General features: G+C 36.7%; 1 protein-coding gene and 1 long non-coding RNA gene across 2 annotated transcripts in view; both read right to left on the minus strand.

Moving 5' to 3' along the window:
• Window positions 1-4,224, minus strand: part of LOC131824491 (uncharacterized) — a 29,978-nt gene extending 25,754 nt beyond the window's left edge. The window contains exons 1-2 of the long non-coding RNA XR_009350878.1: window positions 3,798-4,224; window positions 557-651 (exon numbers count right to left, since the gene is read on the minus strand). This is a non-coding gene — a long non-coding RNA (uncharacterized LOC131824491). The remainder of the gene's footprint in view (window positions 1-556; window positions 652-3,797) is intronic.
• A 2,969-nt stretch (window positions 4,225-7,193) lies between these two features.
• The window catches only part of NR1D2 (nuclear receptor subfamily 1 group D member 2), a 29,387-nt gene continuing 20,253 nt past the window's right edge, over window positions 7,194-16,327 (minus strand). Inside the window, exon 8 of the mRNA XM_059162486.1 lies at window positions 7,194-10,565. Coding sequence (XP_059018469.1) covers window positions 10,369-10,565 — 197 coding nt within the window. The 3' untranslated portion in view covers window positions 7,194-10,368. The remainder of the gene's footprint in view (window positions 10,566-16,327) is intronic.

Here is a 16,327-nt window from a genome sequence, read left to right on the forward strand (position 1 = left end):
AAAAACAAACAAACAAACAACAACCAAAAAAAACAGTCCTTCACACTAGGGGACAAAGGCAGGAGTGGGGAAAAAAAACAAGGGCAAGCTGGTGATCTTCATTTGTATTTTTTTTAAGATTTTATTTATTTATTTGACAGAGATCAAAAGTAGGCAGAGAGGCAGGCCAAGAGAGAGGGGGGGAAGCAGGCTTTCTGCTGAGCAGAGAGCCCGATGTGGGGCTCAATCCCAGGACCCTGGGATCATGACCTGAGCCAAAGGCAGAGGCTTTAACCTACTAAGCCACCCAGGCACCCCTCTTCATTTGTATTCTCGCCCTAACGCTGCCTATATTAAAGGTAAGCCAAGGGCATCATCCCTGTATCAACCAAGATTTGCTCTGGTCATCATTTATAGTGGCCAAAAATGCTGAGCTAACAAAGAAGGACCCTTCCTCCCTAACAGTAGTCCATTCAAGATAACATCGTTGGTTTGTTCCCCAAAAGCCATTCCCAAACCCCTTGTTCTCTCCAGAAGAGTCTGATGCTCTCTACAGAGGTCGAAAAATGGTACATACTTGCTTTCCAAGCTCTCTTGTAGCAAGATACACATTCTGGCCAACAGGAGCTGAGAGGGGGAAGTCTGCTTGGGCCTCCTGAGAAAAGTTTCTCCCTAAAAAACAAGAGGAATGGCCTCTCTTATTCTCTGGACATACTCCTTCTGCTGTGATGCCTGACAGTGGCACCCACCATCTTGTAATCATGAGAGAAAACATTACAAATATGCACAAGATGACAAAGAAGGATCAGAAGCTACTGGGTTTTTTTATTTTAATTAATTATAGTAAAATACATATAACATGGAAATTTACCACCTTAACAATTTTTAAGTGTACAGTTTTGTAGTGTTTAAATACATCACACTATTGTGCAACAAATCTCCAAAACTCTTTCATCTTGCAAAACTGAAACTCTGAAACATTCCTCCCCTCCCCCACCAGCCCTAAGCAACTACCACTCTCTCCACTCTATTTTCTACGAATGTGACTACTCTAGGTACTTCATATAAGTGGAATCACATCGTATTTTTCTTTTTGTGACTGGCATATTTCACTTAGCATAAGGTTTATCTATGTTGTAGCATGTGTCAGAATTTCCTTTCTTTTTAAGTTTGAATAATATGTCACTGTGTACATACCACATGCTGCGTATCCATCAGTGGACACCTGGGTTGCTTCCATCATTTGGCCATTATGAATAATGCTGCTATAATGTGGATATACAAATTTCTCTTCAAGAACCTACTTTCAATTCCTTTGGGTATATATATCTGGAAGTGGAATTGCTGGATCATATGGTGATTCCATTTTAAATTTTCTTTTCTATTTTTAATTGTTTAAAGAAGCACCATACTGTTCTCCACAAAACTGCACCACTTCACATTCCCAACAAGAGTGCACAATTGTTTGAATTTTTCCACACCCTCACCAACACCTGTTATTTTCCTTTGTTTTGTTTTTTGTTTGTTCACTTGATAATGGCCAATCTAATGTATATGAGGTGAGCTCCTGGATTCTTCAATGGCATCTGGAGCTATTGAACCAGGCTGGAATTGCCCTGCCTCCAGAAGTCTTAGGCAGGAAATAAGTAATAAATATCCTTACTGCTGAACTCCCTTTTAGATAGGCTTTAAGCATTTTCTAACTGATGAGCTGTTTTTGTCTATAAGAACTCTAAGCAGAAAGAACTAAATTTAATGCTCTGTTTTTCATGCTTTCCACTATATGCTGTTTCTTGTACTCACAGAACTAACAAATTCTACCCCAAGGTCAAGTCATGATATACTATAACACCAAATACAATGGAGTATTCATAATTGTTTTATCCATAATAAACAAAAACTGGAAATAACCCAGGTATCCACTGACAGGATAAACAAACTATGGTATATCCATATGAAGGAATACCGTTTAGCAATAAAAATAATAAAATTATGATGGATAAATCTCAAAAACACTATGCTGAGTGAAGAAGTCTTATACAAGAGAGTATATATGGCAATGATACCATTTATATAAGTTATAGAACAGGTTAATCTAATCTATAGTGGAAAAAAATCAGAACAATAGCTATGACCTCTGAGGGGTGGGGATTGCCTAGAAAGGGGCATGAGAAAACTTTCTACGATCATGGTAATGGTCTATATCTCAACTGGTTTTTGGGTTACACAGTGAGAATGCATTTGTGAAAATAAAGTGGCAGATATACCCTAAAGACTTGTACATTTCATTATCTATAAACTGTATATCAAAAGAACAGAGTATAAATTAGTATTTAACTCTTGTAAATTATATGCAAGACAAAAAATTTAAGGGGCAGTTTATTGAGGACTGCAATTTACTTTAAAATACACTTTTAAAAATGCCAAGATAAGGACTGATAGATGGAAGGACAGATAGCTGTGTAATTCACAAGTATAATAAAATGTTAATGGTGGAGGGGTCAGGATGTTCAAAATGAAATTCTTTTGATTTTGCTAGCTAAGAGCGCTGGAAAGTAACAATAGGTACAAGTTTTGGTTTTATATGGTAAAAGTTTTCCTGACTACCTTGAGGGTTGGAATAAAATTAAAAAGACTTAGGAAAAAGACAAGAGAATCATCAACTACAAAAAAATTTTACACTTTTTCACTTCAACTACAAAATTTTATATTTTTGTAACGATCAAAAACTGGGAAGTGCTGCCATGCAGGAAAGGGCTCAGCTTGAACAGTGAGTGCTGCCACAGGTCTTAGGGCTTCCTAATGTTCCTTCCTTGTGCTTTCTGCATCCAGCTTCAGTTGCCCCTTCCATTAGGCATTGGGAACCTTGGGGGACATGAAATTCCTAGAGTGACCCCTCTTCCCCCAGCATACTTCCTGTCCCTGACCTTAACAGCTGACTTTGAGCTAAAGGTATTGTGAACACTTAGCAGTGAGGCAGGCACGAGGGAGCAGGGAGTCACACCACAAGGAGAGGGGACAGATGGCCAGCAGGGTGCAATGTCACACCAGGGTAAGGCAAGTATGATCAATCAACCTTTAGCTGCAGGAACCACATTTCTTTGTCTCCCCTCACCGCACCTCCAACAAAACAAATTTTTCACCCTTTTTTTTTTCTTTTTTAAAAGCCACTCTCTAGTTCTTTTTTTGTGTTTGTTTAGTTTGGGGGGGGGGGGGTGTTTGTTTGTTTGTTTTACAGACTATCATATCACAAATGTTAGCCCTGGAAGAGATGAGGGAGGGCTTACAGTTAAATTCCTTCATTTTACAGAAGGGAGCTGAACCCAATGATAAAGGGATCTTCTCAAGATCACTGAAGAGCAGAATCACAACTAGAAAGGTATCCTCAATCCTCCATAAATGGTGAGAACATCCAAAACTCAGACATGAAAGTTCTTCCTACCCTTCCAAGGGTATTTTTATTATTTTTCCTAGGAAGGAACACTGAGCCCATTATCCCTGCCCCTTGTGACGGATGTACACCTTGAACAATAATAGCATCCCGTGGAATACTAATGACCTTCCTCATACATAGCCGTGTCCCCCTGGCTGCAGGGGGATACATTCCAAGACCCCCAGTGGATGCCTGATTCCCGGAAGTACCGAAGCCTAGATACATGATTTCTTTTCCTATACATACAAACCTATGATGAAGCTTAACTTCTAAATTAGGCGCAGTACGAGATTAACAATAATAAAAAAAGAATGACGTAACAATATACTGTGATAGAAGTTATGTAAATGGCCGCTCTCAAAACACCTTAAGGCGCTGTACTCACCCTTCTCCGTGTGAGGACGGCAGAAAGAAAATGCCTACGTGGGATGAGGTAAGGCGAACGTCGCCACGCTCTGACGCAGCGTGGGGCTCTTGCTTCCGGGCGCAATCAAGGCTGAGGGTAGGTCATTGGAACTCCAAAAAGCCCATCTGCGGGACAGGGGAACTACTGTATTCTGGTCTGAGGGCTTGGGAATGGGAGGCGGACCGGGTCATCTTTTGTCACTTAGCTAGCTTCTCCTGGAGACGTTACTGGAAATCAGAAGTATCCGAAGGTTGCGGTCATCACAGTCAACTGTCAGAGCAGTTCCCCGCTGAAAACGCCTAAATGGGGAACTGCCAGCTCACTTCAGCCCCGACGTGCCTGTGAGAGGCCAAGCCACACAGGCCAGCCCAGGGAGAGCCTCCTCAGAGGCCCTGCGCCCACTCCTCCCGCCCCCCACCCCCAGACTCTCCTTTCTCTTCCTCTTTATGTCATTTCCTAAGGAAAGACAATTACCTCATGTCTGTAGAGGACATTGCTGCAGAGTTTTTAAATACTTCTCATTTAGTCTTGTAATCACTCGAAGTAGCTTACACTTCCTACAGATAAGAGAAAAAGTTATGTGGGGGTTGGAGGATAACATTAAACTCATATTATGTACTGAATCCTGACTAAAGAGCTTCCTCTTACCCGTCACCAAACAATTCCACATGTATGAACTCTACATACGTATAAATCAGAGTACACCTTTAATTTGTATTATTAACAATGTCTCCATCACTTCCTTAAAGCTAGATGACCAGCAAAATAAATCAAGCCTGAATCATAGCATTTGCGGCTTTGCATAGTATAAATAATCCTACTGCCGCCAATTTTGAGCTACCAGTGGGCCATCACTTAGGGAGTTGAGAAGAGATGTGCAGGAACACCATGACAAAGTATTGCTACCATACCCATAAAAATAAAGGTACTGAGCCTCAAAAGCATAAATAAGAGTAAAATGTAATTAGGAAGTGAGGAGTTTTAAGTATCTTCTCAAATATAATTCAAATGTAAGCTTATGTAATTTAACTTTTAATAATGGCTGTTTTAATAACCAGCTCCATAAATTTCCGGAAGTGTAACAGTGAGACCTCAAGAGACCTTACAAGCTGCTCCAGCACACCACAGCTAGAACAGCATTTACTGGCAATTAATGCTTAAGATGCTGTGAATGGTGGCCATTTGCTTCATGTGCACACAACTTCCACAACACTGTCTGGATTAGTGCCCTGGATTTTCAAGGAAACTCATTTGCATTTGGATAAAAAGAGAAATTCTTGAGCCATACATGTATGTTCAATAAATATGTAATGAGTAACTAAAGCATCAGTTTATTCCTCCAAAGCCCTTTAGATAAAACAGCTTAGAACGAGAGCAGCCTATGGGGCACCTGGGTGGCTCAGTGGGTTAAGCCTCTGCTTTCGGCTCAGGTCATGATCTCAGGGTCCTGGGATCAAACCGTGCATTAGGCTCTCTGCTCAGCAGGGAGCCTGCTTCCCCCCCCCCTCTCTCTCTCTGCCTGCCTCTCTGCCTACCTGTGATCTTTCTGTCAAATAAATAAATAAAATCTTAAAGAAAAGAAAAAGAGCAGCCTAACTGTAGGGAGCAAGATGATCAAGAGAGAATGAAAGTGTAGGTGCTTTCCACTTTGGAAATTACCCTACTTGCATTTTACTGCAGAACCTGAACAGGAAATGAAATGGCTGTTGGGGGGGGGGGGGGGAATAGATGAAAATTTACAAGCAAAGCAACAAAGTATTGGGGAGGGGGGTGGGTGGAGGGAACTGCTGGGGTTATGGATAAGGAGAATTCAGAGAAAAATGAACCTATAGAACAGAAAAAACACAGAACTTACCTTAGAGACTTCTCAGAAGATCATTCTCAATTCTGTGGTTACCAGTAGGAAAACAGAGGGGGAAAAAACATTTGAAAACATCACTTTCATCCCAGGTATTTGAGTCTTCTTTAAAACACTGGTCTCACCCTCTTTAGTAATTTTTATTGCAATGTAGGAGAAATGCTAATTTCGAGACCATGTTTCTGTTCTTGCGACCGTGCCCCCATAGAAAGCATTCTGGAGAGGTTGAGTTCCTCCAAGATTGTCCTTATAATTCGTCCACCAATTTTGGCATTGTGAAGAGCAACTCTAACGTGGCTACTAGAATACAGGCCATAATTGGTGCTAAACCTTTAGATAGACCAAGAATTAAGAAAAGCAAATGTGACAGATTTTAAGAGGCCCAAATGAGTTTTTGTAAAACTAAAACCAGATCCATGAATTGACTGTATTTATTCACATGCAGCACTTCCAAAATTCAAAAGGAATTTAATCTACTTTTTCATTAACTATTTATTCAGAGCTTAATATTTATTATACCGTGCAAAAAAGGGACAAAATACAAATTTATAGAGTAATCCACAGAATATGATCAGTATCCTGACCAACAACCAAAGTGGGTTAACATGTTTTTCTCCTGAAATCACACCTTCCAAGGAGTCCCAACAAGTGCTCAACACAGAAAAAAAGGAGAAGGGGGCGCTACGTGGCAGAAGAAGTTTGAAAAAGACTATGTCCTACTGAAAACTTCCTTAAAGAATTCACAATACACACTTGCTCATTAGAGAATGGGACTCACATAAAGACATCTCAGTAACCTTGTTAACCCAGCATTTCCAAGCTATTTGATCAAGGAGCCCATTTCTCCTACCCAACATCAATTATCATCCACAGAAAAGTAGCGGGTATGGGATGCCTGGGTGGCTCAGTCAGTTAAGCAGCTGCCTTCCGCTCAGGTCATGATTCCAGGGTCCTAGAATCAAGTCCCACATCAGGCTCCTTGCTCAGCAGGGAGCCTGCTTCTCTCTGCCTCTGCCTGCTTGTGCCCTCTCCCTCTCTCTTTCTCTGATAAATAAATAAATTCTTTAAAAAAAAAAAAAGTAATGGGTATCACTGATCTAGGTAACAACTGTAGTGAGTGTAGATTGAAGTAATGGCTTCAACTTTGCTGGCATGGTACAGCCCCTAGAAAAGGCGAAAGGAGGTGGTGGTCTTGCTGAGGCATCTTATGCCGTTTATAGCCAGGCTCAGTCTTGGCTAGATCAAGCACCCCGTTCTTCTCTCACCATCCCCCTCTAAGACAGATTACAAGATACAGCGAGTCTCTGAATCTCTGATTCAGCTGTCATTCCAGAAAACATCAAAGGCCTTTGCTGGACTCTCTAAACAAACTAAAATCAAAAGAGTCCTTCATATATACATTCCACCACGCTGAATCAGAGATTTAGGTTAAGATGTATTGCTATGCTCAGGGGAAAGTAGGAAGTTAAATTAGAGTCTTACAAAAACATCGAGATAAAAAGATACCAAAACCACACTTGGTTAGAAATAATATTTATTATCCCCTCCCCCCATGTACACATTACTTTTCAGAAACATGAAGATATTGTCCATGTCCTCATCAATAAGTTTGTAGAAAATAAACTTAATTCATATCTTGACAATATATTTCTATCACTTTTTTAAAACAATAGCCATTTTATTTTTCCACATTAGTTCAAGAATAGCTTCAAGTTTTATGTTTTGAATCAAATCAAGACAATCTTTGTTTATAGGCAATTTCCTGACAGATCCCATCCCCCCCAACCCCTAAAAAAAAATCTATATCCTAAGTGATAAACTCTTCTTGTACATTCAGCAAACTTTATATTGGAAAAGAAAAAGAATAATTGAGATAGGTACTTACTCTCGTGCACAGTAATAAATCTAGCTGAGCTTCTACACCTTGCTTTGCAATGATGTTTACATAAAATAAATCATTTCTTATCAAGTTACAATGGTAATTTCTTGAAATGTAGGTACAAAAGCTATACACTTAATCCACTGAAATTGCCTTCTAATTTTTTTTAATCTGTAATTAATCCACTGCCCTAAGGAAAAGCTTCAACTCAAGAAGATGCTTCCCCTTTCCCTCAGCTATATCTGTCTAAAGCTTGAATCCTCTCTCAGATCATGTAGAGATACATTAAAAGCACAGGAAAAAAATGTTTTAGCTTGCTGACATAATGCCCTTAAGTTTGCTGACATAATGCCCATATTTTAACTTAAAATGTAAAATCAGAGTTAAAGCATCACTTAATTCATACAGTACATTATCAATTAATCAACAGTGTCCCACTGACCCAGAAGTTTCCCAAACTGGTTGTCTTCTCCACATTTAGTAAGTTTATACCCAATGACTCAATCAAAGAATGTGCTTATAATAGGCTGCTGGTTTAATTTTAGTAGTTTTAATATTGGGCTATTTTCAAATATAGAGATGCTACAAGTGGCATATGAACTATTAATTTTGTTTCCCATTACCTACAGGAAGAATTGTTCAAATAAAATTTTACAAGACAAAATGCAACCCTACATATCTATATATAGATGTATACATGTATATATTGAACCTAACTAAAGTTGTATAAGCAATACTAACATAGTTTTGGTTACACACTAAGACAGTAACTGTTTTAAAGATAACATATTATAAAGAGGCTTAGGCAAAAGGCAAAAATTAAGAACAAACATGATCTTTGAGGTTTTCAGGATTACTTCAAAAAGCCATTTCTATCCCCCATAGAAGAAAACTATGCATTTATCTTAGGAAAAAAAATTATAAAAAGTTAATGCTATCATGTAAAGAATTCACAAAAACTATACTGTATATCCCATAAAAGTCTTACCTATGTAAGGTAAATCACAATTATGGTTTATAATGTATTACAGACATCACCATCACCTTTCCTCTTTAATAATGAGAGGATTTAACTTCTTTTTTTCACTTACTTAACAAGTGCCACAGAAATTCAAGTCCCAGTAGCAACAAGTTAAACAAGATTACAAAATAAGGCATTCTGCTCATGTATCATTAAAGTAACAGGCTGAGTATAGTAAAGCAGGCTCTTTCCATTCTTACAGTTTTATATAATCCAAAAATTATACAGAAGGCAATCTTTTCAAAAAAAATTCCAATTAATTGCTGTTTTTCCAGGGAAACAGAAAAACATACATAAAATCCTCAACTTTGGTTATTTCTCCCAGTGCCATAAATAGAGGCTGATTTTCTCTATTTAATAAAGCCCAATATTAGATATGTGGAGGAAATGTCTCTGTACCACTTCTAAGCCTGTAGGTCACACACACTAAATGATTTTTCAAATTATAGAGTAAATCTAATTGGACAAAATCCCTGTAGTGTTATCTAGGAAAAAAAAAGTGGACTCAAAACACACTTGCACACAAACGCATACACACACATGCACACATATGCACATGGGGCCAACACATTAAACAGTTTTCTTAAAACATTGATTGGTTCTCCAAAAAGAATCAAAATATTTATCATTGGGCTGCAGCATGTGTATAAGGGGCAGCAATGTAACCTTTCTCAGTACAAGGTAAGAAATCTAGTACCCTGAACCAAAGATTTAAACAAAGATGAACTCAAAATACATATTTTTTGAAATCTGGACTCAACTGCCTGTTGTACTTTTACATTTAGTGCTGCTTAAATAAAAATAGAGCCTAAGTTCAATAACATACTATCTAAACATTTAAAGCAATGGTTATATCAATAGGTAAAATGCACCTAATTTGAGTCTTTGACACCACTTGTTTTAAGTTTATTGTATGATAAAAGTTCTTCACAGTTTAAAATATTGTGAAGAAATGTGTTTATGTATAACTATATTCACACAGATATTATGTACACATACTTTGTATTTGATGTACCCATAAACTTTGAATATATGTGTGCCAGGAGGATACCCCACACATATGCAGGAACCCTGAATAATAGGTTGGTGTGGACTGTGAAATGAATTCTCAGAAATAAGGAAAGAATATTATTATGAATAATTATAGTAACAAAAAGTTTATCTTATTTACATAGTGCCTATCTCCCAAGAGGTAAATATGCTTTATAGACATTTTTTAGTATCTGTGAGGTGGGGCATTAAGAACACTATCAATTTTCATTTTCCACAACCAACTAACCTGCCCAGGATCGTACAGTTTAATAAGTGGCAGAACAAAATACAGACATCAAGATCTTCTAATTTGCAATGTCTCCAATTACCAGATCAAATGGTCTTGTGGTGAAATCAAGTCTTCATCAGACAACAGCATTTCTACCACGAAGGATTAATTTTTAAGTCTTCACGTACTTGTGATTGTGCGTTATATTTATACCACAGGGAGATCAAAATGATTTTTGGTTTTGGCAGATGAAAAAGTCTAACATTCAGTGTGACTATAATTCAGTGTAACTTCTCCAGTTTAAGTGCGACACAGCTGATTGGTCTATAGGGGAAATGCGGTCAATGTCTAACCATGGCTGAAGAAACCTCAATCCAAACAGCTACTGCATAATTACAGAGATAGCCTACAATCTTGTATTGTCTTAAAGGTCTTTTCTATCTCCACATATGGTATACACATATAAATAAGCATTTTAGCACAAAATGTACAGTTAGCATGAATCAGTTCGTGTTTAAATAAACAAAGGCCTTAGGGGTGAACTTTAAAGGCCAAAAGCTCCTCAGAGTGCATGTTGTTTAAAGATCGAAGATCTGGCAACTTTAGAAGAAGTTTTGTAAAAATAGAGGCCTCATTTGGATGGTTTTTCATTATTAAGGTCCTTAGTGCGCGGATGAGAGTTTCCTGCAAAGCCTCCACAGAGTTGACGTTTTCTATTCCAGATCGATCTAACAGAGAGTAAGGAATAGACAGATAGGAATAAGAGGACGTTATAAACATTAAATATAAATACCAATTAAGAGAAAACATTAAATAGAAATTAAATTCTTTTTCATCAATCTCATTAATGGGTCTACAACAAGGTTTTATATATTGGAATAAAGGCAAAAGACAGTTGTCAACATTTAAATCCCAATGGCAAATTTCTGTACCTATTTATTATATTATAAAAAGACACATTACACAGTATACTTGATAAATCAAGATTTGGTATTTAGTATTTTGTTCACAAAACTAGAGGTTCTAATTTTTAAAATTAGATGCCATCTACTAATTTCAACTCTCCTGTCAAAATAAAATAGTGTAGTTTACAAATATATTTTTTTTCTTCATACAGAATATATCCACAGTTGTATGTTACCATGTATGGCAGGCAACCTCTAAAATGGCCCCCTCACCCTGGTATCCACACCCTTGTGTATCCCTTTCCCCTTCAGTATGCTAGACTTACTGACTCACTACTGATGAATAAAATACTACCAAAAAAAAAAAAGGCTTCCATCTTCAGCAAACTCATACTCACCTCCTCTGAGTAAAGCCAGATGCCAAGTGCCATGTTGTGAGCTGCCTATGAAGTAGCCCTTATGCTAAGGAACTGACGGTGGTCTCTGACCAGCATCCAGCAAAGAACTGAGGTACTCAGCCCAACATCTTGCAAGGAAAGGACTCCTACCACAACCATATGAATAATCCTCGAAGCAGATCCTTCCCTAGTTGAGCCTTCATAGCCAACCACAGCCCTACTCACAGTCTGACTACAGTCTCCCAAGAAACCTCAAGCCAGAAGCACCTATCTAAGCCATACCCATATTCCTAATCCTCAGAAACTGTGAGATAATAAATGTATATCTTTTCAAGCCACTAAGTTTTAAGGTAATTTGTTACGCAGTAAACAGGTAACTAATACACTGTGTACCTTTATTACCTAGTTACATTAACCTGCATTCACTTCCATTTAGCATACTGTGTTTATTAAGCTCATCATACAAAATGTTAATAAACTAATGATTTAGTATAATCCAACAATAAAGCAAAGTATCTTAAAATTAGCAAAATCTATACTGTTTACCCATGGACTTTTTTTTTTTAGTCATCATCAACGACTATTTCTTCCCTTTACAATAGGAGGCAGTAGAGCCTAAGAAATACTCAATGGCTCCCAGTATAGGGAATTTTAATTAATAAGAAAGATACTGCCAAGGAAGCAAAAATCTCTGGCCATTCACACCCTTTTTAATTCATTGTTCACAAGGGTATTTACGCTCTGCATTGTAGCTGGTAGCTAAAAAGGCCACTTGCAATGCAAAGACTAAAATTTCATAGTCAAGGGGGAAGTCTGATTAACTCTAAATGCAGAAAAAAATGATGAAAACAGGTTTATCTTACATTTAATAAAGTGTGGATTATTACTGAACTATGTGCTAATTATTATGGAAAAAGAAACAATTTGAATGCTGACTACTGGATTGGGAGAGTCATATGTTTTCAGATAAAACTGTTATATGGAGAAAAGATCTCTTAACATACAACTTTGATCATACAATCATAATGGCCATATAAAACTACGTAAAGCCTTCAATGATGCTTCCAAGTGTCTCTCCTGCCTTTAATATTCAAGTAACTGTTTTCTTCAATATCCTTGCAACTTAGTAATTCCCTCACCAAGCACTTACTGAATGTATATGGCTACTGGATAGGTGCTTAGGGAATTAGCAGTCAACGTAACAAACCAAAATTCCTTCCCTGAGAGACCTCTTAGAGCAGAAAAAAATACCTAGTTTGCATCACATCAGTAATTTACAATACCAACAACTGGGAAAAGAATGACTGTGAGCCCTACAAACAAAATAATCTAGATAGGCAGAGAAGGATACTTGAGTTAGAACAACTAATATTATGAGTCTTTCAGTGAATACTCTGTTGGAAAGACTTATGCTTCCTCCTTACAACTCAGAACTTCAGGAAAATGGATTCCTACACCTAAAAATGTGAACTGCATTAAATCTTTCTAAAATTGCATTTCTAAAACCATGATTTCATGATTTCAAGGCCAAATAACCTACCTAAAAATCTAGCTGGATCATAAACAATAATCCTCTAGAAATTAAAACAATACAATGCACAGACTGAAATAAAAATTGATTTTCTAAATGATGTACTAAATGCTACACTACCTACCTCATAGTTTACAGTATAGTTTAATTCACGATATACCTGTCCTCTACTTCCTTAAACTCAGAGAGGTTCTTCATCGCTCAACACCAAATCTCACCAAAATCTTCTGTGGATAATCACTTCCTACAAGATGAAAGTCAAATTCCTTCCACAAAAACCTCCATAGGACAACTAAAATCCACATTCAGATTGTTCTCACACCTATATGCCCATCCCTCATCTTCAACTGCAATGACTGCTGCCATTTCACACAATCTCAAGAACAATCTACCTTCCAGGTATAATTCCCTTTTTCTCCATGGCATCAAGAGTCTTCTAAGAGGATAGGCAAATATCGTGTTTTAGATTTCTCTCTCTCTTAGCAGCTAGAATTATTCTGTTAACAAGCAGTGTAACAGAAAGGCTTTGAAGCTAGGCCAACAGTAGTCCAAATGCATGCTCAGCCAATTTTTTAAAATTCATGACCTTGGACAATTTAACCCTTCTGTTCCTCAAAGTTCTTGCCTATATTTGAAAATAACATATCCTAGCTCACATCAGAGGTCTGCTGTATGGATAAAATTATATAATGAGGTCTAGAAACTAGCACTTTATCTGACAACAACCAAAACAAAACCCAGATGGCAACTGTAGATTCCAAGAAAAACAAAAAGCTATTTTAAATATAAAGCAAATTCTAAGCAATTAATAGAGAATATAAATGATCCATTTGTTATTTGATACTTGGAACATTCCCCCCTTGGGAGGCACAGGTTTAGGGCAAGATTTATATTGCCTCCAGAAGCCTTGATGGCTCAGTCAGTTAGGTGTTTGACTTCAGCATTGTAAGGCTCCTCACTCAGCAGGAAGTCTGCTTGTCCCTCTCACTCTCCCTCTGCCACTCCCCATGTTCATGCTTCTCTCTCTCAAATAAATAAAATCTTAAAATCTGTATTGCCTCATCTACCAATTCAACCCCGCTATGTGAACACTATAGGTACTATTTACATAATCCTAATACTCTAAATGTAGATTTTTTTACTTTTCAATATTTATTCAATATTAGAAAATATCATATTTTCAATATTTACTTTTCAATATTTAGAAAATATTCAATATTTAATATTCAATATTTCAAATATTTTTTACTTTTCAATATTTTTTTACTTTTCAATATTTTTTACTTTTCAATATTTACTTTTCAATATTTAAAAAATGTAGTATTTTTTTACTTTTCAATATTTACTTTTCAATATTTACTATTCAATATTTCAATATTCAATATTTTTTACTTTTCAATATTTTTTACTTTTGAATATTTAGAAAATGTAGATTTTTTTACTTTTCAATATTTACTTTTCAATATTTAGTAAAAAAATATTTTTTACTTTTCAATATTTTCAGTATCTTTTTCCATCAAATAAAGCATGGAATCTAATCACACCTATAGAACAAAATATAAATATTTTCATTCTTGATAATGTAAAATAAAAAAAAAAAAAGGTATAGCAAAAGAAGCCAGGATATGGAAGGACGATGATACTGTCTTCCTAAGGAGAAGATTCTTTCTCTATTCTATCTGAGAGATTATGTAAAAGTGAATGGTCAAAGAATGTGAGCATATTCTAATTATATATAAAACAAAGTAACTGTAAAAATAAAAGTTATAAAGAGAAGACACTTTTGTCAGTTGTATCTACTCAATTTAAAAAAAGCTATAAGCATAATATTTAGAATTGAGTGGGCAACTCCCAGAACAATTAAGAAAGATAGATAGAATTCTAGTTCTCTGGAGAGTAGGCTGGGAGAAGGAAGGAGAGACTTATCTTCTGTAGTTTCTGAATTTTATTTTCTTGTATAGATACTGCTTTAAAAATAATAATAGTCTTTTCTTCGTGGTAAAGATTTAAGTTAGACATCAACACTATCATATGTTTAAGTGAAAGCAAATTATTTTAAAATGCAAGAAATTGTGTCTGTGTATGTGTTGCTTATGTACCTTCATTTAGACAGAACAAAAATAAGAATGCACTACATTCTTTTTTTATAAGTCTTTTCCACTCGGTATGTCACATATTTTTTTATGTACCATAATAATCAAGCAAATGGTACATGGATGGACAGGTGAACAGACAGAGAAAGATTCCCTAATGTTGACAGTGATCTTTTTTGGTAGCAATATTATCATCTTTATGTTCATCTTAGTATTTTCTACTTTTGCAAAGGACCCATATTATTGTTATGACCAGTAAACAAAACAAGGCTTTTTCAAAAGGAGATTAAAACAAAATAAAAATTATGTTCACTTGGTAGAAAATGTAAGTAAATGGCATATTTCCTGGTAGAGAGCTCCCGTTATCCCCTGCCACTGTTTCTTCCTTTCCACCATCTCTGAGACAGTCCCTCCTGCTTCACCTCCTCTACTACACCTATCTCAGGAAAGTTCACTCCACTGCCTCCTACCTGAAGTTATTTCAACAGCCTCTCAACCTGACCCTCCAGCTCCAATGACTCACTTTTCTAACCTACCCAAGATAAACATGCAGAACTATGTCAAACCATGACTCTGTCCATGCCTCATCATTCTCCTACACTGACTTTCCACTGCCCCATTTTTTCAGTTAAAACTTCTCTGCTTAGTTCTCCTTGTGGTCATTCCATAATCCAGTGTCCCTTTAACTCCCAAGCCTTCCATCCCTTTCCTCCTTGATGTACACATAGGGCTTTGGCCACCTGCCCCTGCCTTACCTCATGTTCTCCAAAGCCGCTTCATCACTGTTTTGATGGGAAAATCTACTAACCCATCCTTCAAATTCAAAGCTTTCCCCACAAAGCTTTCTCAGGTAACTTCATCTTCCTTCCTAGACCCCTACTTTCTCAGTCAGAACCACACAGCTTAATACCATAAAGCTTTTTGTGTTAGTTCTCTCTCTCAAATAACACATAGATGCTTGGAGAGTAAGCGTGTATCTTAATGCTTGTTCTGTCTCCCCTGTCCACATACTGATTAGATAAAGAAATTACAAAGTATGGATTACCTTTAGTTTCACAATACATTAATCAGATGTCAACTCAAACCATTAATAATTACTTATCAAGAGACTGCAGGATGGTAGGTGAAGTGCAAGAAGCATTAACTACAAGGTTACTTGTAAGAAAATAAGTTATCTCTTATTAACCTGTTACTGTAATACTATTCCATATCATAAGTGCATTTTTTAGCCACCTAGGTAGAGCTGATCAGAATAGGTAGCTAAATTATGCTTCCAAATGACATAACTCTTTATTTACACTCTTATTTACATATAGAGCTATTTACCTAACTCTTATTTACACCACTAATGTACACACCCTTTAAGATATACCAAGAACCTCCTCATTAGGAGTTACTGATTAACAGTTTACCACATAAGCAGGGGCTATAACTTACACTTTATAACCCCCACAGCACCTGGTACAATGGCTTTTACACAGTAAGAAGCAAATACAAAACTTGAAGTAAGTCATATCAAAATACTGTACAATTCTCAATGTTTTAAAATAAAGTTAGTGATAC

Source organism: Mustela lutreola, chromosome 2, assembly GCF_030435805.1.
Source record: "Mustela lutreola isolate mMusLut2 chromosome 2, mMusLut2.pri, whole genome shotgun sequence".
NCBI classification, from domain to species: Eukaryota; Metazoa; Chordata; class Mammalia; order Carnivora; family Mustelidae; genus Mustela; species Mustela lutreola.